The 26,262-nt window shown below is 39.7% G+C and overlaps 1 protein-coding gene across 5 annotated transcripts; it reads left to right on the top strand.

Annotated features, from left to right (window-relative positions):
• On the top strand, positions 1-24,844 carry LOC122873449 (high affinity choline transporter 1-like). Of its 5 annotated transcripts, none has more exons than XM_044190157.1 (9): positions 1-21; positions 9,931-10,139; positions 10,303-10,416; positions 11,772-11,927; positions 18,488-18,636; positions 20,229-20,372; positions 20,646-20,799; positions 21,016-21,233; positions 21,880-24,844. In XM_044190157.1, exons 2-9 carry the CDS (start codon positions 9,956-9,958, stop codon positions 22,420-22,422), a joined length of 1,662 nt encoding a protein of 553 aa, XP_044046092.1. In that variant the 5' UTR covers positions 1-21; positions 9,931-9,955; the 3' UTR covers positions 22,423-24,844. The 5 variants fall into 5 exon arrangements, with proteins under 5 accessions (XP_044046092.1, XP_044046087.1, XP_044046089.1 ...); XM_044190152.1 differs by lacking the exon at positions 1-21 and adding an exon at positions 1,105-1,331; XM_044190154.1 differs by lacking the exon at positions 1-21 and adding an exon at positions 1,719-2,073.
• Positions 24,845-26,262: the final 1,418 nt, after the last annotated feature.

The following is a 26,262-nucleotide window of genomic DNA, read 5'->3' as shown; positions in this document are numbered from 1 at the left end:
CTGTGGCAAACCAGTTTGTAGGTATGGTACCATCAGCAACTGTACTGGTGTGGTGCAGTATTGTGGGATACATTTAGCTCTAAATACTCAAGCGTGAGTTAAGGCTTTGGCATTTTTCAGAAGAGGGACACACTTACCTTACCTCAAACTAATGTGCTCAAGACCACAAGTCTGGGTGTTGAGACAGGCCTTTTAATTAAATGAAGGACCATATGCTCTTCAAACAAACTATACAGCTGTAGCTATGTTGTGGACTACACTGTAGCTAACATGCGCCTCCTCAAAAATGTAACTACACATCAGGGCTACGGCGGCAACAGATGTAGTGTAAATATATTAAAGCTAGGGTAGGTAATGTATTTCAGAAGCATTTTTTGTTATATTTGTTTAAATTCTCTTTTCATCCCCACAGCAATCAATAAATCAAATGCATGGGGGGGGGGGATGAAAACAATCCTCTATTCAATAGTCTCTTTGTTGATTCAAGCTGAGGAAAAGAAAGCAGAGGATGAGGATGAGGTTGATGAGTGGTATTGAAATTCCCTGTGGTATTCAATTAGGAGAAGTTTTTTTTTGGTCAGGATGACAAGATGCTGGTTTTTGATCTCATGATCTTTATCAGTTTCTAAAAATGTGTCGATAGATGTTTTTATTAGTTTGATTGGCACGGTTGTCATTTTAACAACTATTTATTTATTATGTGTTGCTTTGTATATTTGATTATTGTGAAGGCTGGCAGCTGAATGATGAGTTGCCCTGAGAATGTTGCTCTTCTCGTGAAATGGTTTCATCTTTCCCCACCAGTGTGAGAATATGTGAAAACCGTCTGAAAATATTTGGCTTTGAGGCCGTGTGTGACATTTGGCTTCACCTGGACCATACAAAGACGCCTTAATAGCATTCTGTCGATCAAGGCAGACTTGGATATATATTCAAAATTAAATAATTTTATATTGAGAAGGGAGTCCCTCTGCAAACATGAGCACAACACTTTCAACACTGTCTATTTTTAACCAAACTCATGCCTATTTCTTCACTGCAACTTCTGCTGCCCCATACTTTCAGTCAGGCTCCTCCCATGATATTTACTAAATGCTTGATACACTAAACCTAAACCATATGAACAGAACAAGCAAAGCTTTGTGGAAGTCCTGGGCAAGGAGGCAGTTATGCGCCCCCACACTCACACATGAGCACACACTAATAAAACTGAAGAAAACAAACCAGGGGCAGCCTGGAGAAGGAGATGTTTTTCTCCATGTATTGCAGGCGTGTGGGCATCCTGGTGGCATCTGTCACGCTGGCTGTACAGTCGCTGTGAAACACAGCAGGTAGGTGAGAGATAGAGAGGTGCGGTGATTCACTTCTGATAGGTAGAATTAGAGAAAGAGGGTGTATTGATGAGAGAAGCTGCAGGAAAGGACACAATTTGAAGAGAGAGGAAAAGGGGAAAAGAATGAGAGATGCTTGAGTTAGCGAGAGGCAGAGTTTGACAGAGAAAGGGGGAGTGCCGCCCTACAGTCAAAGGCATCCTCATGTAGACCGAAGCTAAACAGGGACTGGATCTTCCCCGCAGTCTGAACACAGCTAATTGGCTGCAGACAGGAGCACCGATGCAGTCACCAATCAGGTGGCAGTAGTAGCAGCTTCCCTCTCCTTTGTATCCTGTCTGACCCCTCCCACCCCGTGAGCTTTAAAACCAGGGGAAGGCTGAGTGCCGATTCTAGAGCGTTCCATCCTTCCTCATTGAACCTGCTTGATGAGCTTTGAACATCAGTCAGACTCCTCTCTCTTCACTGCAGAGCACTGTTAAAAACTCTTTAAACAACAGTTCTGAAAATTGACTTTTTGGCTTTTTTAACACTCTCAAGTGTAAGAGATTGAAGACCACCAGTTGTTTCTTTGTGTTGCCTTCCAACTCGTGGCAGTCTCTTTCACTCCCCAACACTGTGGATGAGTGTTGTATGAATTGTCCTCCTGGACTGAATTTATCACCTGGCCTGTTTTCTGTCCTGTGAGAATAATTCCCTCTTCACATCATCACTAAGAACTGACACGTACTGTTAACCCTAGGTATGTATTCAATCACTGAATGTACTCACTTGCGTCTCCTGTGCTCAGTTTTTTTCATTTTCTTTGTTGTCATGTTGTCTACTTTATGTACATCTTTTTGACTTTGCAAAAAGACATGTTTTTGCTAAAAAATACAGAAGTGTTTCCATGTGTGTGCATGTACAGTATGTGTGCTCGGTCAAGTTGGGAGAGTGCATGGCTATCTCCTAGAAATAGCCCTGAGGGGCAGCGCTGCGGTGCCAAGTTGGCTCTCGTGGTTTGTCTTCTGTGACTACAGCTGTCTATCTTTGTTTTCTGTATTCTCTCTATCAATGGTTTTGATAAGCTGTAATTTTCCACTGCACTTGGTCTGAGAATAGAGAAGTAGCAGAGCCTGAGACAATGCAGTATATTCTATATTGTACTATCAGACTCCAACTAATTACAATATCTTTTAATTACATTTTAATGATTATATCTTGTTTTGAAGACTACTATACTGTGTTTGAAAAACTGTAATGAAAAACATTATTGAGACTTCACTAACTTTTGTATAACTAATATTTCAAAGTGACTGTATAGGATGCAGTGAGCGATTGCTGTCATTTATTTTGAATATGTCCCCAGAAGGGTTTTGTATGTATGTCACTATAGATGCAAAGTTGTTTTTTTTTAAGTTTTGTAATTTGCCAGTTCTCAGTGATATCAATGTTTTTGGTTAATTTTCATGGCGGCATATCCTGGCAGTTTCCCACGTGGAAAAGAAACTCTTTTGGTCTGATTTTGTCACTGTCACTCCGTATTTCCTTCCCTCAGCCCTTTATCATTCACGTTCCTGTCACTCTTAATCAAAGTCATCATCCCTGAGGGCTGACCCACTAAGCCCACTAACCCTGACACCTCCTCATCACAGCATCTTGAGTGAGTAGCTCCCTCTAAGACAGAGATTCGCTAACGTACTTTTGACAAATCCTTTTGTTGCCCACCCAACTTTTGATGCACCCGATGAAAGTCTTTCAAGATATGATAATGTCCACTGAACTTATCCAGTAACATGTAACATTTTGGCATAGTTTTAAATGTACAGATGCTGTAGGTATAGACACATGAGTGACTTTACTGTAAATCTATAGAGAATTTTTCCCAAAGTCAACTCTTACACCCAAGATATTAGAAAATAATTAATGTTTTTGTTGGTTCAATCCCTTTCAAAACCCACTGCTTGGTAAGCCTTGATGGATGATTTCCCAGAAAGATTCTAAAACCAGGGCACTCCGAAGAGAGGGGTTTTAACAAAAGAGAAGCCGGTTGTGATTTTTAATGATTTCTCTGTTGGTCCTCTCACTTTCTTCCTACCTCTCTGTGAAAGACAAAGAGTAGCGGGGACACATTTCACTGGAGCTCTACATCAACCTGAAGTCTTATAGCTTTATAACGTGTGAATGTGCATGTGCACAGACACGTGTAGCTTTGTAATGAAAGTTATCTACAGTCAGTCCAATGCTACCCGCTAAAAGCAGATGATAACATCTGTAAACACAGATGGGTGGAGATTTAGAAGAAGCAGGCGGCAAACACGCAGTCGTCAGAAGAGTCAGTCTGAGTGGAAAAGTACTGAGAGGCAGGGTGATGAGGAGGTGTGGGATGGGGGGAGGGCAGGATTCGTAAAAAGAGTGTTGTAGCTGCGTCAGTGCCAAGGCACACTACTGCACCTGTATGAAAGAGAATACCACATGGAATATTTAGACAAAGAGAGCACTCATGTCCAAAGATACTCACATCACAGAGGCAATCAACTCTGTGCCTGCTTTCTCTTAGGCAAACACGGAACTCCTTGTGAATGGTCCTTTAAACTCAAGACATTTGACAATCAATAAGGTGCTTAAGTGGAGACTGCTTTATACACCAATAGGGTTCAAAAACTTAAATTGTCTTAAAGTATTAGTTTTTAAAAAGTAATTTCGCTGGTTTAGAACAATTATTCCATATTTCTATTTGAATGAAGAACAGTGAAGAAACCATTGTCAGTTCAAAAAGGGAAAGTGCAGATCATCCCCAGCATAAACAAAATACAAAGTTCAAATGCAATTTTTACCTCATAGATGCACACGAAAGGCTTAACAAGCTTCCAAAATGGAACTAAAATAGAAACAGAAACTTGTTTTTTAACCCATAGCAGGTCTGCCAGGTTTGCTTACGGAGGCTTGCTGTCTGGTTGCTGGAATGTTTTGTACATAGCTGAATGAAACATAGATTTTTAGGAATTTAACTGACTTTAGATTGCACAGGTAACATCATTAAATGCACCACGGATATTTCAAGGATAATCAAATGAATAACTAAAATATATGAGTTTAACTTCTTAGTCTAGTGTGCCAAGAATCGGAACCAGGATTGAATAAGAACCAGAATCAATAAACACAATTAGATGCAGAATCAGTCAAATATATACAATACTTGACACACTTGTTTGAGTGACTGTTTGACTGACCATCATCATTTGCAGTCTTGAGGGGAGCCTCACCCTGTCTTTTACTGAACAAGTAGTTGTCAAGGCACCCTGTACATTACATTAAAATACATTTTCAATACATTGCCTATTTTACAGCCAGACATCACCCAAGCCACTAGAAGGCATCAAAGTATAGTTTAGTAGTACATTAGTTCTTATTCAGTTCCTTCATTTTTCTCACATGCTGTTTATTTATGTTGGCTTTTTGCTAGATTTTCATGCTTTAAGAAGCTTGCATGTATGACAATTTAAAACTTAGAGGACTTAAGGCAATTTATCTCATGAATGGGATTTTTTTTTCTTGTTTGTGGTGTGCATGTTGAAAGGGTTTTCTGATAGGGATTTTTTTTTCTTTTGGTTTGAACCACAAAGAGAGAGAAAAAAAACTCATTGAAAATTAAGACAATATTTACAAGATAGATTGATCATGATGATTATTGAGATTTTGATTGTAGTTAACTTTATGCTACTCAACAAATGTTATGTACAAAAATGATGTACAGTAGATTAGTGAATATATAATAAGTCATAAATAATAAAAGCTATTTTACATGGTGCAGTGCTAAGGATGAATTTAGTAGTCTCACAGCCTGAGGGAAGAAGCTGCTCTGTAGTCTGATGGTATGACAGCAGATACTTCTGTATCTCTTTCCAGATGGCAGCAGGGTGAACAGGCTGTGGCTGGGGTGGGTACGGTCCTTTAGTATCCGTTGGACTCTGCACAGGCACTTGACCTTACCGATATCACTGATGCTCGGTAGGTTGGTACCAATGATTTTCTGAGCGGTTTTAATCACCCACTGCAGACCCCTCCGGTCCTGGGCCGTGCACATCCCATGCCAGTTTGTGATGTTTCCAGTCAGGATGCTCTCTATTGCTCCTCTGTGAAAGTTAACAAGAACCTGGCACAGGAATTTTGCCTTTTTAAGTTTCCTTACGAAATACGGCCGTTAATGAGCTTTCTTGACCAGGGTGGAAATGTGAGATGACCACGTTAAGTTCTCTGTGATGCTGATTCCCAGGAAGCTAAAACTGTTCAACTGCTCCACCTCAGCTCCACTGATGTAGACAGGGGTGTGGGTCTTTGCCTCCTTTTTCTCCAAAATCAACAATCAGCATCTTGGTTTTGATGAGCAGTAGGTTGTACTCTGCAAAATTGTCGATTTCCTCCTGATATGAATGATGTCATCGTTGTTTGAAATCTGGCCGATGATGGTGGTGTCATCCGTAAACTTCACAATAGAGTTGTCTCCATGTCGGGGTGGCAGTCATGGGTGGACAGCGTGAACAGAAGGGGGCTGAGCACACAGCCCTGAGGGTCTCCGGTGTTGAGCACTACAGTGGAAGAGGTGTGACTGCCAATCCGAACTGTCTGGGGTCTGTTTGTGAGGAAGTCCAATACCCAACTAGACCTGCAAGCAGGTATTAATGGGGTCCAAGCCTCCGGTGCAAGTCGCAACATGGCCCACAGAGGCAATGCAAGTCGGATCTGCAGTTCCACGAGCACGATGGAAGTCGCCGGTGGAGATCAATGCAGAGATTGGAAAATATTCAGTTCAGAAACAGTAGCTTGGAAAAATTATTTTTGCATATTTCATTATTTTGCAACAAAAGCGCCACCTAGTGGCTGATTGGTGCCAAATTTTGCACTGAGCCTCTGTGGGACATGGGAAAGTACTGGCCCAAATTTAGTGTTATTTGGACAATCCTATGTGGAGATATGACATCACTTCCTGTTCCTTTATAACTTGCATATTTTTGGAGTATCAAAATTCTTTTAATTACTTTTGATCATGAGGGTCCATAGATTCTATGTGCAAAGTTTCATGCAGATCGGACTCACCGCTTAGGAGGAGTTTGAAAAAGTATGTATGAGTATGAAAAATATTTCATGAAGTTGCAATAGAAGCACCACCTAGTGGCAGGTTTGTGCCGAATTTTGCACAGAGCCTGGGTGGGGGACGGGAAACTACTGAGCCACGTTTCGTGTTAATCAGATAGACCTATGTGTAGATATAGATGTTAATTGATTTTTTCAAATTTTGAAAAATATAGAGTGACGGGCTTCTTAATTGAACATAAGTTACAATGAGGCAAACTTTTGTTACACATTAGTGGATGTGCTGAAAAAAATTCAGCTCTGTAGGACGTACGGCTGATTTTTTGCGTACAGCTGAAGTTTGGAATGTGAAACATCTAGAAATTTACATTTGTTTTGAAGCAGGTGGGAACAATCTCCTGTGACAGTGATATGTTAAAAATGTCAGTAATGACATCAACTAGCTGATTGGCATATGTTCATAGTACACGGCAAGGGATATTATCAGACCCAGCAGTCATATCAACCCTACCCTTATCCATGCTGTATCTCTTAATCTACCTGCATTGTATTCATGCTTGAGCCTTGTAGGAAGAGTTATGGAAAGTTACAAGGTATTGAGTAAGCAAACTGCGGAAGCCATATTTACAGAAAAATTACTTGACACTGATGCATATAATTGATTGAGCATTTCTTAGTGTGAAAGGGGTTATTAAAGTTGTTTTGTGTAGTGTAGTGTACACTTAAACTGACTTTTTAAGTTTGCTAAAATACATTTTGTTACTTCCCAGTTTCACAGCAGTGCATTGCTTAGCTTCCGTGCTGGTACTCCTGTCTGCTGATAGTCGTCTACTGTAGGTATTTATACAGGGGAAACACACGGAGACCACTGTACTGTGTTTACAAGTGAAGCGACATTAGAGAAAAAAGAAACAATACTAATAGCAATAATAATAACGTAAAGAATGTGTAGGCGTAATTAACATTATTATTACTAGTGATTACTATTAACATTATTACAAATGTATTGGTAGGCCTATGTGTTCAGTGACTTTTTCTGTACCAGCACTGCATGCAGGTTGTTAATAAAAAAAATGTAATTATACTATTTTGTCTGCCTAGGACTTATTTTCTTTTTCTCATGGTATTGAGTATTGTTTTTTATACTAGTATTGTATCGAAGTTTAAAATTCTGGTACCGTGATGGCCTTGCTCTGGTATGGACCATAAAGACATGATGTGACATTGAGGGCGATGGGATGCTGTTCGCCAACCATTTATTTGTGCTTTAAGGTCTGAGGCAAAACTACTTAATTACCTACATACTTTATATATTATTCTTTATTTTCTTGATCTGGCTTAGAATTCAAACATGGGAGAAATTCAGCTTATATTAAATCCAGGCCCTCAATAACTGCAAAAAATATGGAGTATTTAGTGTATGGCAAGGTAAAAGTGTGACTGAATCAGTTTCAATAGTTTACTGTTGTTGCATTTGGACCAGAGGTTAGTAATGTGAATACATCCAGCCTCACTGAGGAAAGGCAAATCACAAGCAACGGCCAGGTCCTAATGGACATCACAATCATCACATTGAAAGAGGGCAAGGAAAGTGTGTGTTTGTGTGGGTGTGTAGTGAGGGAGGGAGGGAGACATGTAATACGAATATGACTCTAAAATAGATCAATAGGTGTGCTATTGGAACTAAAGGAACTATTACATAACAATTAAGGCTGACCTGTGTTGTCCATAAATTCAGAATCTGTGTCGGTTACTGTATCTGTAAGGGTAAATATCTCAGGAGCAAATGTCTCAGATAAGCCTGGGACTGAGACACAGTGTCCTCTACAATTCCTTTTCAAATGTTCTTTATTTTACAACAGAAATACCAGCTGCCCACAGAGAATCCTGTCACCCCTGTGGTTCCATTTTTAAAGCCCCATAAACATTTTAGGAGTCCCTGGAATAGTTCCAAACATTCATTGTTCTCTCAGAGGTTAATCCTGGTGATTTGAGCTTTGTCTTATTCCCTGTACTGCCATTTGTGTATCACACAGTGATGTGTCAGAGTATTAGATTTTCCCCACTGTCTGGCAGCAGCAATTAGTCGACTAAGCATTGGTGGAGTATCAGACTTCTTGTTTGTTTTGTTGACAGTTGAAAGGGTTGCTTGTACTTCCAATCCAACTGAGATTGAATTTATACAGCTTTAATACTGCTGTAGATAAAGGGTTTTTCAAAATAAAACTACTACTTTGATGCCAATACATTCACGTCTGTCACATTAACTCTAATTATGGCGCACATCTGATGTGTTCATTGCACCAGAAAATATCAGTGCTATAATGTAACATACAGTAAATGTGCACAAACACATACATAACACAACAAGGACCCCCCTCTCTGTTTTCCCAAGTGGATATACGTATAATCTTTCTTCTTCAAGTTTTCTGATTTGAGCCAAAACTTTTTGTTTAACAAATGTGTTTTCCACTATGTTGGGTAGGGGCCATGTCTTGTTTTTCACCATGACAATAATGGCTTTGTTTATTATAAATGAGTTTCTGTCTATAATAAAGAAATCGTTTTTCTAAGAAACTGCCTTACTGTGATATTTCAGATAGAAAACATGTCTTGCATCCTTCACTTTACTAGACTGCATTAACACAGTTGCTACAGTATAGTCAACATTAGCCATATTAATGTGGGTGCAAGTAGGTCCAAACCAGCAGTTAAAGATTAACGTTTTTTTAAGGATCTTTAAATCCTTTTTTTAGAAAACCATCTGTCCAATGCACAGTTACAGTAACCACACACACAGACACACACATGTGTATACACTAACGTGGCTCTGAGTTGTGTTCACTTCCCGATGTTTGGGGTCGAAACTCGGGCCGCCCAACAACTGAAGACGGGGGACAACATCTGTCCGCCATCTTTGTCAGTGCTGCCAAGTATTATGGTGAGACCCCTTTTGCCTCTTCGACTCTTCATCGTTCCGTCCACCCACCCTTGCCTTCTTTTTTTCTTCCTCCTCCACTCCACCTCTTCTCACTCCATTTCCCTATCTGCCAAGCAAGCAGAGCCAAGTCATTTGAGATGATGCTGCTGCTTTCTTTTTTTTCCACTGCAGCCTTTTCTTTATTCACTTCCTTTCTTTAAGAAGACATAGAGTTCCTTTTTCACCTCACGCACCCCCTGTTTGAATTTGATGTTTGATTTGAATACTTGCTACTGTTTTCTATTCATTGTTTATCATATGCGTTTAATAGCTTTCTGCACATGATGAATTAACCTTTTGTTTGTCAGAATAATTTTAGATGACACTTGAATTTGTGCAAACTTGCCTCCTCAGCCCCCCTTGTCCTACAGTCCTACAAATATTTTTTACCCAAAAAGTAAATGAGAATGTCTTGTAATGTGATTTTGTGCATTTTGAACTGTATGTTACAGTGATACAAACAACCATTGCAAACAGCATTTGCATATTTCTTTTTCTAGCTGTTAGCAACAAATCTTTATGTTTCTTTATTCTGTCTCTCAACAGGAAACGCACACAGAAGCTGTTCAGGATGTCTCTCAATGTGCCGGGTCTGGTGGTGATGGCGGCGTTCTACCTGCTGATCTTGGGCACAGGCATCTGGGCGTCCATGCGCTCCAAGAGGGAGGAGAAGAAGTGCACAGGGGATGGCATGGAGATAACGCTACTGGCGGGACGCAACATCAACTTGCTAGTTGGCATCTTCACTCTTACTGGTAAAGCAGTCAGAGGGGGTTCAGTTGATAACTGACGTCTAGTGGTGTGTCTAAAAAAAGTGGTTGTTTGGTATGCCTGAAGAAGTCAGTGGAATGCGCAAGCTAGTATGGTGTCTGAGTCATGTTTCTCCTTTTAATAATATGTGTGTTTGTCTCTCTGCAGCTACATGGGTTGGTGGAGGCTTCATCCTCGGTATAGCTGAGGCAACATACAACCCAACACTAGGCGCAGTTTGGGCTCTCATGCCTGTGCCTTATGTCCTGACCTTCTTCTTAGGTGAGCAGCACAACTGATCCCTAAAGCTTTAAGCCCTGAACCATAAACCCTGACCCTCTACTGTCTTCACCTTCTTTTGTTTTTTAAGACAAATTATTGTCATCTGGGCCAAGTAATTGGATACAACTGTGCTGATGAAATTGATTTAATGGTGCATATTATCCTTACATTGTAGCATTAAATACTTAAATGAACACAAATGAGAAAATAGATATGAACTTTATGCAGCCTACCATAGATAGTCTTGTACACAGGGCGTAATGGTCTTGTATGCAGGGTCTGAAATGAACACTGGCAAGACTGTCTGACTGTATACATTTAAAAAAATTAATTAAAAAAAATTTAAATAAAAATCTAATCCTATTGGAGTTGGCACCTTGCCGTGGTGGATTATCTTATGTGTCTCTGTGACCCTGTGAGCTATTCCAGCAGGAGACTGATCTTAGTTTCCTCATAAGTTCAACCAAGTTGGCTTGGTCACAGGTTAGAGACCAGACAAGACAGATCAGACAGCTCCCTTGCTCAGATAAGCATAAATAAACATCGTATGAACATGAAGCACTTACCCAAACTAAAAGGTTCTCTTGCGACCTGTGACTAGAGGTTACCACCAACCCATAACTTTATCCAGCTATGTCTCTATCAGTTGTACTGAAAAGTAAAATGCACCAATGGAAAGCTGAAGATCTTGCCATTTTATGGATGTATAGATGTGGTTGTCATTCTAGCAAGAAGGCAAGGGGTGAAATTTGACCCTGAAGTGAGTATGCTCCTTTTATTTGGTTTTCGTGTTTTTCTCAGGTTAAAAGCTTTTAAAAAGCACCTTTAGACAAAAACATGTCTCCGTTCTTCTGACATCAGATCTAATCAGTTTGAACACACCTTGGCAATAATCAGTCATAAAATCAGTTTTCTGCAACATTCAGGAAATTTTAGCACCTATTTGCAACGCCCCGATATCTATATATTTTCATAACATATGAACCTACATCTGTGCCAAATGTATTGCTTTTATCACAAAATGCACAATTGTTATGCTTAACTGTCCCACTAAATGTCACAATGGCCTGCACTTTGTGAGAGTAATGAGAACTGGAAACTCCAAAGTTCAGGAAATATAACATTCCCCATTCTGCTCTTGTGCATTGTTGGCCAAGTGGATATATTGTGTTATCTGGAGGGAACACTTGTTTTTCTCATTGTTCACAGGCACTTGTTCTGCCCCGCTCATTCTTCCTTTCTCTCTCAGTTGTGTTGTGATATGATAGAAATATAACCATGTTTTAAAATTGAAGGCTCCATCATTTCCAGAGAGAGATTGTGGTTTTATGCTAATCCCTTCCCTCCTGCTCCAGGTGGATTTTTCTTTGCCAAGCCTATGAGAGAGAACAAGTATATGACAATGATGGACCCCTTCCAACATAAGTATGGGAATGTTCTGAGCAGTGCACTGATCTTTCCCGCACTGGTGGCTGATGTCCTGTGGGTGGCACGCACACTCGTCAGCCTGGGTAAGTTACCTCACGCTGTAAAACTGACATTATAATGTGTGCACACATACTAGAGAAGAAAAACAGCTTGGTGAACACCTGACTTCATAATAAAATCATCACCACAAACTACAGCTTTATAAATTAGCTCTGACACAGTCAAAACCATTTTCACAACCTATTTATTACTGAGCCATTATATTGGATTACACTTTATTGTCAGGTGTTTCTGTTATTTTGACCACACACTATATTTAGCTGCTTTGGTTCAGTAGATAAACAGTTATATAACAATAAGTATATATGAAGTTAAAAAAAAAACACTATATACGCAACCATGGACTGTATAAAAAAGTGGACGTAGCCACCGTGACGTCAACCATTGGTTTGTGGACTATCGTTTTGAAGCCCCAAGTATGGCATTTTGGCTGTTGCCATCTTGTTTTTTTGTGTGCCAGACGTTACCATATTTGGACGAGAGGGTGGAGCTGAGGAGGAGTGAGGGTTCCTACCTAATGCTAGCGCTAGCTAGCTAGCTTGTTTAGCAAGGTGCATCCATAATTCACATTAACTGTGAAATAAATTGGGATGCTAATTTTGGCTAGCGAAAAACAGGCTTAAAACAAAATGTACTTACCGAAAAAAATTAACAACCAACTCCTTAGAGTGTCTTTCAGTACAACCGAACGTTGAACAAGACACTTTTAGGTGACCAAAATGTTACAATTAACTTTCATGAACTGAAAACACACTGTGAAAGGGTCAAAGTTGCCATGAATACGCATTGCTACGCCTCTATCCTGACTGACAGGTTGCAGTGCTAGCAACTTGTCAATCACAAGGTAGCCACACCCTAAAGCATACCCTGCTTTATCATCTATTTTACTGTAAATGGGACCATAATTTACAAAATAAACATCATGCTGTATTGAAGAAGACTTGAAACTAGCAATTGAGACCATCAACTCATTAGGAATCTGGTACAAACAAAAGGTTTAGAAGGAGTGTTTTCAACCACCCTTTTCCAGAGAAGTGCTAAGCTGACTTAGTCTATCTGATAGTTAGATGTCTATCTGATAGTGCTGTCGCTAAATTTAAGGAAGCGATTCCATCTGCATTTAATTCAATGCTATGTCTCAATATAACAGAGGACTCCTATGCTAATTTTAGCCACTCCCAAATTGACCATCTTGTTGATAGTGCTGCAGGCTCACTGCGAGCGACACTCAATTCTGTCGCCCCTCTAAAAAAGATGATAATAAAACAAAGGTTAGCTCCATGGTATAACCCCCAAACCCACAAATTAAAGCAAACATCGCGAAAACTTGAAAGGAAATGGCATTCCAACAATCTGGAAGAATCTCGTTTTGCCTGGCAAGATATTCTTAAAACATATAGGAAAGCCCTCCGCAAACCCCAGGTTTCTTTTCAGCACTGTAACCAGACTGACAGAGTGTCACAGCTCTATTGAGCCATGTATTTCTATAGCACTCAGTAGTAACGACTTCATGAGCTTCTTTAATGATAAAATTTTAACTATTTGAGAAAGAATTCATCACGTCCTGCCCTCAACTGGTACCAATTTAGCTTCAAACACAGGTATCTTAGAAACAGCTGTAAAACCTGATATATTTAGACTGCTTTTCTCCTGTCGACTTTCTTCAACTAACTTCAATGATCTCTTCACCAAGCCATCAACCTGTCTCTTAGACCCCATTCCAATTAGGCTGCTTAAAGACATTTTACCCTTAGTTAGCACTTCTTTACGGGATATGATCAATCTGTCTTTATCAACAGGCTATGTCTCACAGTCTTTTAAAATAGCTGTAATTAAACCTCTTCTTAAAAAGCCCACTCTTGATCAAGGAGTTTTAGCCAACCATAGACCTATAGACCTTCCCTTTCTCTGTAAGATCCTTCAGAAAGCAGTTGCCAATCAGTTGTGTGACTTTCTAAATAACATTAGTTAATTTGAGGATTTTCAGTCAGGATTTAGAGTGCATCATAGCACAGAAACAGCACTGGGGAAAATTACAAATTACCTTTTAATTGCATTGGACAATGGACTTGTCTCTATACTTGTCTTGTTAGATCTTAGTGCTGCATTCTGGAACATTTAATTGGCATTAAAAGAACCTCACTAAGCCCGGTTTAAATCCTACCTATTAGATCGATCTCAGTTTGTACATGTTAACGGTGAACCCTCCGTGCACACCAAAGTTAGTCATAGAGTTCCAGAAGGTTGTGTGCTTGGACCGATTCTATTCACCTTATATATGCTTCGTTTAGGCAATATTATTAGGAAACACTCCATAAACTTTTATTGTTATGCGGATGATACCCAATTATATCTATCAATCAAGCCAGATTAAACTAATCAGTTACCTAAACTTCAAGCATGCCTTAACGACATAAAAACCTGGATGACCTTGTTTATAACCTGGATGTCATGCTCTCACTCGTTAATAGTTTGAGGGTGTGGCACCAACCTGTCATTTCGATTTTTTATTGATTTTTGGAAGTGCTCCCACAACATTGTTAAATAAGATAGTTAAGCCAACGTTAGTTAGCTCAGGGAATCAAACAGAAGTGTGGCACAAAAAACAGAAGTTCAAAATTTACTTTTGCATTCTAAAATAAGGTGAATACAATCTGACTTTTTGCAACCAGTGGAGTTGCCTCCTGCCAGCCATTAGGAAGAATGCAGATTTAAAGGCACACCCAGCTTCACTTTTCAGACTAGGCTACGTCTACTTCTTTTATACAGTCTATGTACACAACACAATATTTCCAAAAAAGTCAAAGGAAACTGACCATTCGCTATGCCCCTTTCGAATTGTCCAATCATAGCCTAGCAAACATAATTAGGCACAGCTGGCCTAGCAAGCTTTGGATTTCTACACATGGCAAAGCAGTGTCTATGGGGCTGTAGTCAGAGATATAATGCCGATATAAAGAGTTTGGGGGGGGGCTTTTTTTAAAAACTGCCTAGTTAGTCTAGTGGTAGTCTTAACATAGTTAAGACCCTTTTACAAGATTCTCACTTTAAAACAAGTCAGCTGAAAACATTAAAAAGTCTGGAGGCTGCATTTTCAACCAACTCATGGAGCTAGCGTCACTATAATTAGCTAGCTACAGCTGATAAAATATGCCAGCGACATTTGTAATTTCATGTGACAAAATCAAGAGTTGCCAGCTATAAATGAGTTTGCCTGCATTTGCCTACCTCTGTCTGAAATCAAGGACCCATTGTTTCAAAAATTACCAAGAATTTCAAGTGGTAAATCTGCCAACATTAACATTAATGTTAAAAATTGCCTATGTGCCATTTGAGGAAAGCTTGGCAGGCGTAACAATAGTAAGGAAAGGGGGTGCAGCTTAGCAAACGGTCAATTAACTTAATAAAAAACTTAACAGTGCATAATGAACCAAGCTGAGCTGTACCATGCTGGGCACCAAAAAAATGCCTTATTTACTGTATATTTACAAATTTCACAATGCCGAGCTCTAGGCAAATATTTGCCACACACATTTTACACCCAGATGCTGCAGACGCTTGTCTTTGCTCCCTTGCTGAAATGAAATAAAAAAACAATTGTTGACCCGTAGCATTAGGAGTACAATGAGGGTCAGTCACTAAAAATAACTAACTGCTGCAGTGGATTATTATTATTATTATTATTTATGTGGATTATTATTGTGTAGTGTGGAAAATTGTTCAGATGACAGGATGATTTATTTGTGGCTCCTTGTGATATAATTAGCGTTGTTTATGTAATGGTACTGTTATTTCTATTGAAGCTACTACATTTGACACTATTGTTTTTACTGTTTCTGTAAATGATAATTTGTGTGTGTGTGTGTGTGTGTTTATGCGCTTTGATAGTGGATGCAAGTGTGTGTGTGTGTGCTCTGCAGTGTGAATGTGCGTGAGAAAAAATGTGTGTGTGTGTACATTGTTTTCTTGTGTGTGTTTTTAACGCTGTTTTCTTTTCCAGTGATATTTGAAAAAGGGGGTTAAACATCGAGCAGCCTGTTGATTGTGAAAGGTGATCAGTTGTTCAAACCAGATTGTTGTGTCATTAGAGACTTTTTTCCATTGTTTGTGCCAAGGCCTAGACTGATTGACAGAGGGTAAAAGTTACAAGCTGAATTATAATTTCATTTCTGTGTATAAATGTTTAAAAAGACTTGAAGGGAAACAGTGAAATCCATTGACAGTGTTTGAGTCACCAAGGTAGCACTGTATGCTGTTATGGCGCTCCACAAAAGGACTGGTAGGGAGGCAGGAATGTTCTGGTACGTTTTAGTCCAAACCTATTAAACCAATATAGAGTTAAGTGACCCCTCACTCCTCAGTAAAACCTCCTGTCTTACTTATGAACAAAACCCGCAATGTTCGCTTGGCATCACACACACACAAACAAACACTTGACACTCCAGATAGTGCGCTGAGCATTTGACCCACAGGGGTGTTGTTGCTGGGAGACTGTTTATGTGTGTGTGTGTGTGTGTGTGTGTGTGTGTGTGTGTAGTATAAATTGAGCTTCATGGTCTGCTTGAGCGAGTGTGTGTGTGTGGTGGTTCAGTGCCAGAAAGGATCTAATTTTTAAAACACACTTTCCATGTGCTGTCAGTTAGCTGTGTAGTATCAACAGTCACAGTACACAGTCATGGTCAAATTTCTGCCGGGAAGGAATCGGGGACAGGACAGAAAGGTTGCAAAGCGTGTATTTGTGTGTGTGCATGCACACACATGCATGAGTTTTGAAAGTGGGACAAGGTTCTAAAAACAACACAGGGGTATTTAGGCAGCTCTTTGCGTCTGTCCATTCCTGGTGCTGCCCATTAAGTCCCAGAGGCCCCTGAATCTCATCCCACCTTTCCCCTCCCTAAAATTAGCACAGAGGGGAATAGCACAGCTCAGCACAGAACAGATAAGAGATCTAGTGCTATATCTGGAAAACCAGGGATTATTTACGATAAGTGATTATGTTGCGTCATGTCCCACCACAAGAGAAGTTACAGGACAAACAACAACAATAAGGCCCTGTTTGAGACATATCCAGATCAGGTCTAGATGTAGATGAGATGGATTTCAGTTCACACATGGCATCAGAATGCATCTCGAGTGACCACTTGTGGTCAGAGTTTGCTTCCCTGATAATATTTCAGTTAATACAAACTACAAAACCACACAAAACACAGCAAAGCTACACAGAAAAGCTTAAAATAAGAAAAAACATGTAAATGTGACTTAAATGCAGAGTGAAAAAGATTACGGTACCTTTCATGCGAGGTTCTGAGGTTTGTTATGCAAAGTGAACTTTGTGGTTCGTTGTGGTTATGTATACATTTGCATCACTGACAACCTCTAAATGTATTCCCACTTGTATTTAGAGCTTTTCTAACAAGATGCATTTTTGTGCCAAGTGTGAACAGGTGGTTAATAACTGTAGTATCTACTATTTTGTTTTATTAAGTGATGGTGAGAGGAAAGCGACAAAAAACAAACTACTGGAGATAATATGATAAAGCAGCTAGAAAAACAATAAGGTGACAAAAAGCTTCTAGGGTAACAGATCAGAGTTCAAAAATGCTGAACACATGGGGTGAAAACTCCAACTGAAACAGTCAAGTATGCATCGTCAAGATGGTGCAAAGCTAGTGGGCAAGACAGAAAGTTGTGGCGGGGTGGTGTGGGAGGTCAGCAGGGTGGCAGTGGCGATCGATGGTGCCGATCTGACACTTCTCTGTTTAAGGGCATTGTTGTGGTGTGGCTGCAGGCTGCGGCTGGGGGGACCCTGGCAATGTGGCAGAAGAGACGGTGAAGGTAGTGACGTTTTGCTTGCCTTGTTTGAGTAACAAGTTGTCTATTTTTTTTTATTCACTTGTTTACATTTACTTATATAGTTCTCATTTTTTACATATTTGTTTCACTACTTGAAGACACTTCTCTCCACCTTCTTCTTGATTTTTTTTTTATTATTTAAGAATCATAAGTAAGGGTGATAATTCACCCAAGAGGGTGAAAAAGGAATATTTGGAGTCACAATCAATAGGCTGCTTCTGTTATGTGTTTCTGTACAGTTCTGTTTGTTATAATATTATCATTATCACTTTTATGTTGGCTTTTTGCTTTATCAAAGCACTTGGATGTTATTTAAAGGTTTAAACTAAAGCCACCCATGCACCCAAGTATAACTTTATTATTGCCTTAATTTACTGGAAATGTAATGTTTTGCTTTTTGTTGGTAAAAGTGTAATTTGTTTGTAATTTTTTTGTTTGAGTGTTTTTTGACGATGTCATAGCCTAGTTTCTTAGTAAACCTTATTAGTAATCTTAGTATTAATACACAAAAGTGGATGCATGAATATGTGTGTGTCTGTGTGAGAGAAAATATTTAAAAGATTGAAAAAGAGAGACTGAGAACCTAATAAAACACTTAATTAACTTAACCATCACAGTAAGCAGTTGCATGTATCTGTAGCAACCAGCGCCTGTACATTAGACAACTTGCTGTAAGACTTTTTGTCTCCATCAGTCCTCCGATGCTCATTGCTCTGCTGTGTTGTTCCAGGTGGAACTATGAGTGTGATCCTGGACCTGTCCTACGTCTACTCCATCATCATCTCCTCAGTGGTGGCCATAATCTACACACTGCTGGGGGGGCTCTACTCTGTGGCCTATACAGATGTCATCCAGCTCATCCTGATCTTTGTCAGTCTGGTGCGTAATATCTTTTGACCTGTTCACACAGCGGCCATTTTGAACAATCAGGTCAGGGAACCTTAGAGCTCCAGCTCCATTCTTATATTGAATGATGTTCATCAGATTACTCATTCAACTACATTGTAGAAACAAGTGGATGAAACAATACAGAGGGATTCAATTTAAATATAGAGTCCAGCAGAGGTACCCGGTAACTTATTAAGTAGACTAGCTGATTAAATTACCTGCTAAATTAATGCATTACTGATTTCATTAGCTTATTTGACAACTGTGAAGTCTATTTGAAGTTTCCCTCACTCAGTGTTCAAAATGGCATCCATCTAAATAAGTTGATAAATCTTTGCGAAATATGTGGTTCTAGAAACTTGGTGATGTAGGCAATACTTGCAGACCTAGTTGGTGAACTACTCTAGCAGACGAGCTAACCGCTAACACCGCAGCCAGCCAGGAACATACTAGTCAGTCACATCAGCTCTCTTAACTTCTTTCTCTTTTCCCTGTACTGTGCTATTTACTTCCTGTGACATTGCATTCTCAGGATTGTACATTATTTCATTCAATTAAGTTATTTAAGTTAGAGTTATTTAAAAATGGGGTTAAAAGCTCACAGAGCGAATGACCACTTGTTCACTTGACAGAAAGTTTACAGTTTATTCAAAAGACATATTTGTACAATTGACTCCTGTTTTATAACTGTCGGAAAATTATTCATTTTGTGGAGCAGTTTATACTCCCACGGAGTAGGTTAAATAAAAATGGATAACGCAACACAGTTAATAAGCTAGAAGATAACTTCCTCCAATTTGGACTGTCTGGCTCTCTGTTCCTTCAAAGATCTGCACTATCAAGATCATGCTAATGGTCAGCTGGACACGAAACATTTGTGCGGATTTACATAGCCTCTTAGAGTAAAACTACTGATCATGTTGATTCCATTGCAATTAATTGGTTTTATTCCGCAAAGGTTTACCGTTTTAAATGCTGGTGCGACCGGCCTTCAAGCTACTTAAAGCTGCTTTTTATTTGTCACTCCTTAACACCCAGATGTACACACGGTCACTTAACCTACATACTGATTAAACTAGTTGACAAAATAATCTTCTCACAAGGTCCATATAATATCTGTTCTGGAGCTTTTGGTTATTTCACATGACCTTCATTAGCAGCAGTTTGCACAGTTGTCATGAAATTGTAGATGTTCGAATTAAAAAAAAATTCGGAGCACTTTAAAATCTTCTTGTCAGTATTCACTTAAAAGTTGAGCCTCCGTGAAATTCTATTAAAATTCCATGAAAACTGGTCAAACTGCATCAGCTGATGAAAATCATGTGATATGACTGAAAAGCTCCCAAACAGCTACTAAATGGACCATATGGTGAGATTATTTTGTCAACTAAATACTGATAATTCTGGATCAAAGAGAACTATGTAAGTTAACCAAACTTTGACATTAGAGTGCTGTATACCACTCAGAAACCAAACCTTTAACTCTGTCTAGTTTCAGATTCCTAATTTCTAGTGACATACTGATAACTTCCCCCACCAGGCCCATAATCAGATTAGCTGTGTACTTGTGTTTGTGTATACAGTGGGTGTGTGTTCCTTTCCTGTTGACCAACCCTCACTCTGTGGACATCTCACTGACGGCCTACAACCAGACCTTCCAGGCTCCCTGGGTTGGCACGGTGGAGCTCGATGAAGCTGGCAAGTGGTTCGATGATTTCATGCTGCTGGTGAGTGGAGTGGGAGAGGTCATTATATACACACACACAGACAGCACTAAATGTGGTCTAATGCACAGGTTATGCAGTATTTACATAACTCCTGACATCACAGCAGTTAAATAAAATTTAACCCAGCAGTTAAATCAAATGGGCTTATTCCATTACATGAGCAAACAGCCAAGCATAACAACAGCAAAGTCATGAGAGGATTGTTCCTTCTTGTCCTGTGTTGCTGTACAAACTGATTCCTGTCAACATGTCTGAACTGTGTGTTTGTGCCAGGCTCTGGGCGGTTTGGCCTACCAGGCGTTCTACCAAAGAATCCTGTCGGCCTCCTCTTACACCCAGGCTCAAGTGACTTGCTTCAGTTCTTCAGCCTTCTGCCTGGTGCTGGGTATCCCCTCTGTGCTGGTCGGGGCTGTGGCTGCATCTACAGGTACACACTCCAGCCTCCCTTAACTTAGTGTCTGTGTTGACCTTGGGCTTCTGCATTTAAAACAGTCAGAATTCATACATTTTTCTCATAATTTCACTGAATTAAGCTCTGGTTATCAGAAACCCCTGTTTCTTGCTTGATTCGTGTATTCTTCCCCTCAGTCTTTCAAACATTCCTTTAGTCTTAATCCAAATATTCATCTGTCCTTCCTCCCAGACTGGAACTCAACCAGCTATGGATTGCCTACCCCATATGAGCGCAACCAGGCAGGCTCCATCCTCCCCATCGCCCTGCAGTACCTCACACCCTCCTACGTCTCTATCATTGGCATTGGAGCTGTAGCTGCTGCTGTCATGTCCTCCATGGACTCAGCTCTTCTGTCTTCCGCCTCATTGTTTTCCGCAAATATCTACAAGAACATCATCAGGAAGCAGGTGAACATTTTGGTGACAGATATCAACTGTGTTTATGTCCATAACCAAATATTTAAAAAAATACTTAATGTTATTATGCTGCCTTAGAATTGCAGAAAGCAGTAACTACAGAAACAGTGAAGTTGAGAAAAAGGCTTTGAAGTCTGCCAAACTGTGTAACAAAATGTTAACTTTATGCCTTTTAGTCTGATCCGATCATTGTCACAGACCTTACGTGACTAAAAACAATTCTGCCCTCTGTTTAGGCAATCTAAAGGACATGAGGAAAACACAGTATCTACAAACACAAAGTGTTCTTCAGCTTTGTCCATTTTAACTAATGAACTAGAAAGATAAATTAATCTATAATAATCATGCTAATTTTTATATCTATATATAAAATAAATCAGGATCTGGTCTTAATTTTGACCAAATATGTACGTACTGTGTTTTAGCTTTGTAGGGCTGTACTCTGTTAAACCATCTTATGTTCAAAGACAAAACTGCAGCAAATAGGCTCGATCAGGTGAAGTTAAAGGAACAGTGTTAAAACAGTTGTATAATATCTTCTGTTGCTCTGAGAAAACCCTGCTACTTAGGTTTAACAAGGTGTAAAGTGAAACTTAACTCTTTGTCTTTCTTGTTGTCATTCTCTCCACTCCTTCAGGCATCAGACCGTGAGATGCATTGGGTGATCCGTATCTCAGTGGTGGTGGTGGGTCTGGCTGGCACTGCCCTCACCTTCCTGGACAGCAGCGTCCTGGTCTTCTGGCTTGTGGGCGTGGACATGTCCTACACCATCATGTTCCCTCAGCTGGTCTGCGTCCTCTTCTTCAAGGTGTCTAACGGCTACGGAGCCACCGCGGGCTACATGATGGGAATCATCATGAGATTATTGAGCGGCGAGCCCCTCATTGGCCTCCCACCTGCCATCCATTTCCCTGGTTGCCGGCTGGACGATGAGGGAAAGCTAACCCAGTTCTTCCCCTTCCGCACTGCCATCATGATCATCTCGCTCGCATCCATTCTGCTCTTCTCCTGGCTGGCGTCCATCATTTTCAACAAGGATCTGCTGCCTGAGAGGTGGGACGTGTTCAAGATCAAACGCAAGCAGAAACCGACAGCCAGAGCCACAGACAACAAGAGGACCAACTCTGATAACGAAGAAGCCTCCGCGGGCAAGCAGCTACTGCGCACCACCAGCTGCTGAGGAGGCTCGGCGGACATGTTTGTCAGCTCGACCCGTGGTCGGCAGGAAATGTCTCTGTACTGTACAGCAAGTCCACCTAGCTTCTCTCAGTGTGAACCTCTGTAAATGATTTGCAGCTATGTGCAGCATGACAGGGTTCTCTTTCACACCAGAACAAAGAAATGCTACCCAAAGAACGAGTACATGCTCAGCACTGTTCCACGGCGCATTCGTGAGAGACATTTTATTATTTAACAGTTTATTTGAATGTGATCTGATCTCTTCCTTTCTCTAGCTGATCTGCTGCCTGAGCAACAATAATTCTTCTTGGCTTGCTAGTTAATATTAGATAATCAATTTTTAACTTCTAAAATATTACATATACATATAATCGTTGCTTATACACCAATGTGATTTTGTTTTAAAATTACACACTGCTGTTTTCTGATCCCCAAAACTGATCAAATGCTGTTTTGCAGTAGTCCACACTTGTGAAAATGTTCTTTTTGTAGAGATTAAGATTAATCTGTGTGCAAGCAGAGGACAATCAGAGTTGTGTGAACATATCCAAGATGTGAAGGTTTATAGTTAAATGTAAATTTTCACAGAGCAACTTTTATCCTCCATCTCTATAATACTGCTCAGTAGACACCAGCACGTTTAACATTTGTTTTTTTACCACAATGTGACCACCCAGCTATGGATGTCTAAAGTGTCCCACCCTGTCTGACTGCTCTGAGTTGGGTTGCAGTGCAATGCTGGTGGCTTTGCTGTGCAAGCAATATTGAAAATCACAAACGGCGACCAAAAACACTTGAACAGAAGTGACCCAAACACTATTTTAGGCTTTTAAACACTCTGTAGTTTTGTTCTGATTATTTAATATTACTTGTTTTGTCGTGAATAGCAGCAGGGAGAGACAAAACTGCAGAACATGATCTCAAAGCATGCTGCAGTTATTATAAACCCATTCCCCTCATTTACTCAGATGATAAATAACTTAATGTAGCAGTTTTCTACAACTGCGCAGAGAGAAAGAACACCAGACATATCCCTTGTTTTCCTCCTCCTCACCCATTCCTCCTCCTTGCTTTTCCTCCGTCCATCACTGTGAGAGAAGTGCCTTTCAGTTTGTCAGTAACTTTGTTCTGTGTAGTTTTGTTTTTGTTTTACTGTCTGAAAAGCTGTGGGTTACAGTGGGATCATTTTTTTTTCGTCTGAGGGGGTGAAAATATTTGCAGCTAAGATTCTGAGAATTTACATTAAAGTTTCACAACAGTACAAATTTTACTCCCGTTTCATGATTAGTTTTTATTAGAGAACATACTGTTTAATGACCCTTGTGTTTTTTAAATGTATGTCGTGTTGTATTGAGCCTACATAGTAGTTTGTTGTGCAAAGAGATTCCTGCTAATGAGCGACAGTCAGAAAGCCTTCCTCTGCCATACTGTTGCTTTTAATATCACTGGAAACTGGTTTCACTCCGCTGTCAGCGATTGTTTGCTGGCCATTGTAAAATGGGTGTATACTTACTGGTCAAATACCTCATGGACTGGTAATGTTGGATTTAAGTATACAAACCTTTAACCTATGATTCTGACTTCTATCCAAAGCACACTGTATGAATGTCACTTTCTAAAGACTGATCGCACAGAACAAACAGGACACATGCAGGACACAATGCATCCATCTTTTTATATGATTGTGATTCCTACCTGTATTATACCCTTGTACTGTACAGTCTAATCATGATTTGTATATTTTACACTTTTTATTTTTTATCAAAAATGGTCGCTATGCATTGTGAGTTTTAGAAGAAAAACACAAATGTGTATTTTATCTCAAGTCAGCAACGTTTATTTAAGTAAAATAAATTCACCTTCAATTTTGAAGAACATTAAATGTAATTGCACCTTCACACACGTTTAAATCACTGGGTGGCAGTTCATTTGTGTCAGCAGTGATTCAGGAAAAACATGTTACACATCAATGAGTCAAAGTAATAGCTATGTGGAACAAACACTCCTGCCCGATAATGTCTCCAGTCATAATTTGATGGAAGAAAACTTGTCAGCGGTCCTCAGCAAGCCTACCACAGTATAGTGAAGGATGGCAGCACCTTAATAATGGAGCATATGTATGTTGTCATCTATGCATTTCATCACTTTTTGAGGAGAGATGTTTTATTTTCCATGTTTGGTTAGTCAAACATCATCTATGACAGTTGACAGTTAGTTTTATAATTGAAATATGCTGTGAGTTCTATGTATTTTCCCCTAATATGTATTTGGTTTTATACTATTATGCATGTTGACTGCATGTTTGTATATAGAACTTTCATGAAGGCTGTTCTCTCTTGCCACTTGGCAAGGTCCTACTTTATAACTGATTAATGTAAATCCCCATGGGGTGATGTTCTGTCAGAATAAAGGCTGAAACCAAATCACCGTTTCTTTGCTGTCTAAATCATCTTAATGGGTCATGCAACACATGTGAGCCTTCCAAGAATTGTTTTCTTGAATTGCTAAGTTTTCCCAAGTTGTAAATATAAAGTTTTTCCAAACATTTACAGAACTTTACTGGTTAATGGTGAGCAAGCTTCCAGAAGCATGCAGTCAGTAAAAACAGAATATGGCTGGACAAAAGAACAATAAAATAAATGATACAAAAAGTACATAATGCCTTAAACTGTGTAGTGGGATATTTGTCCCCTTAAGACAGTTTTTTAGTGGATAATAGTCTTACTTTTACTCTTTGCTCCATACCACTATCCTCTAAAATCAAACTCAAAGTTTTAATGATGGTGATTAGAGAAGCCATGCCATTAGTGTTCATCATGCTGTTAATGAAACCGCTCTTTGGTTTGTCATGAATTACAGTTTCAAAGGGTTTTAATAGTATTGTATGTGAAATAGTTAAGTTTTCCAACCATTCAGAGCCATCAGACTGCACATTTTCCATGCGATGGCTGCTTTTACAATAGACAAAATGTACAGCTGGTAACACACACTCTGGGTTTATGGCTTAATTTGGCTTATTTTTTAATGTAAAACCATTCCAATGTTGGAAATACCATTATGCATTGGTCTTACATATACAATTCCAGCTGCTAACTTAGTGTATTTGTCTTTGTGACAGAGTCAGTTGTTAACATTACAAAATGTCATGACCAATGGGCACTGATTTAAATTAACTGTTAAGTCTACATCCCTATCAACAAGAACTTTAAAGTCCAACTGAAATGACTGATTATTAAATTACCTGAGCAGACATGAATGCTACAGCTGTAAATCACGTGTCCTGTGTTCTCCTTTGAGAATTTAAATACTGTATTGTTTGGTTTCATGATGGTGCCACCTACTTTTGCAGTACTACCGAACAGGGTTCTGGTATCTGTCTTCATAGATGGAGACCTAATTTCGATACAGCCAATCAAATCTTGCATAAAGCAGAAATGTCAGCATTCTCATACAGGCCAAGCAGACAGTCACACTGAGCCAGACAGAAGCCTGCTACACAACACAAGACCCACAGATGCTGAACAACCACCCACATTAGCTTCATGCTAAAGTCTCCTTATTTAACTTACAAACATGAACGCACGTCCTGCATCATAGCTTGTTGAACGAGCCACCAAAATAAAAAAATTAACCAAGGGAAGTGCTCTGCCAGTGTTCGTCTGAAGGCTAGATAAGGGTCCGGGTTAGGGACAGGCTGCCGTTTTCGTCGCAACGCCTGATTTGGTATGAATACAGCCTTACTCTTTAATACAACTAAAGCTGTCTGCACATGACATGTAGCTACAGCGCTAGTTTATTTTAGTGCTAATGCCTATGTCAGCATGTTAACACACTAAACCTC

The sequence above is a fragment of the Siniperca chuatsi genome, linkage group LG3 (assembly GCF_020085105.1).
Source record: "Siniperca chuatsi isolate FFG_IHB_CAS linkage group LG3, ASM2008510v1, whole genome shotgun sequence".
NCBI lineage: Eukaryota > Metazoa > Chordata > Actinopteri > Centrarchiformes > Sinipercidae > Siniperca > Siniperca chuatsi.
This window is presented reverse-complemented; position numbering and strand designations above follow the sequence as displayed.

Bases quoted from the DNA above. Each gene is read 5' to 3' on its own strand.
- LOC122873449 (XM_044190152.1), top strand. From the start codon at position 1,120: ATGAACAGAACAAGCAAAGCTTTGTGGAAGTCCTGGGCAAGGAGGCAG. The intron at 10,417-11,771 runs GTGAGCAGCACA...CTCCTGCTCCAG, and splicing joins TGTCCTGACCTTCTTCTTAG to GTGGATTTTTCTTTGCCAAG. The intron at 18,637-20,228 runs GTGCGTAATATC...TTGTGTATACAG, and splicing joins TCCTGATCTTTGTCAGTCTG to TGGGTGTGTGTTCCTTTCCT.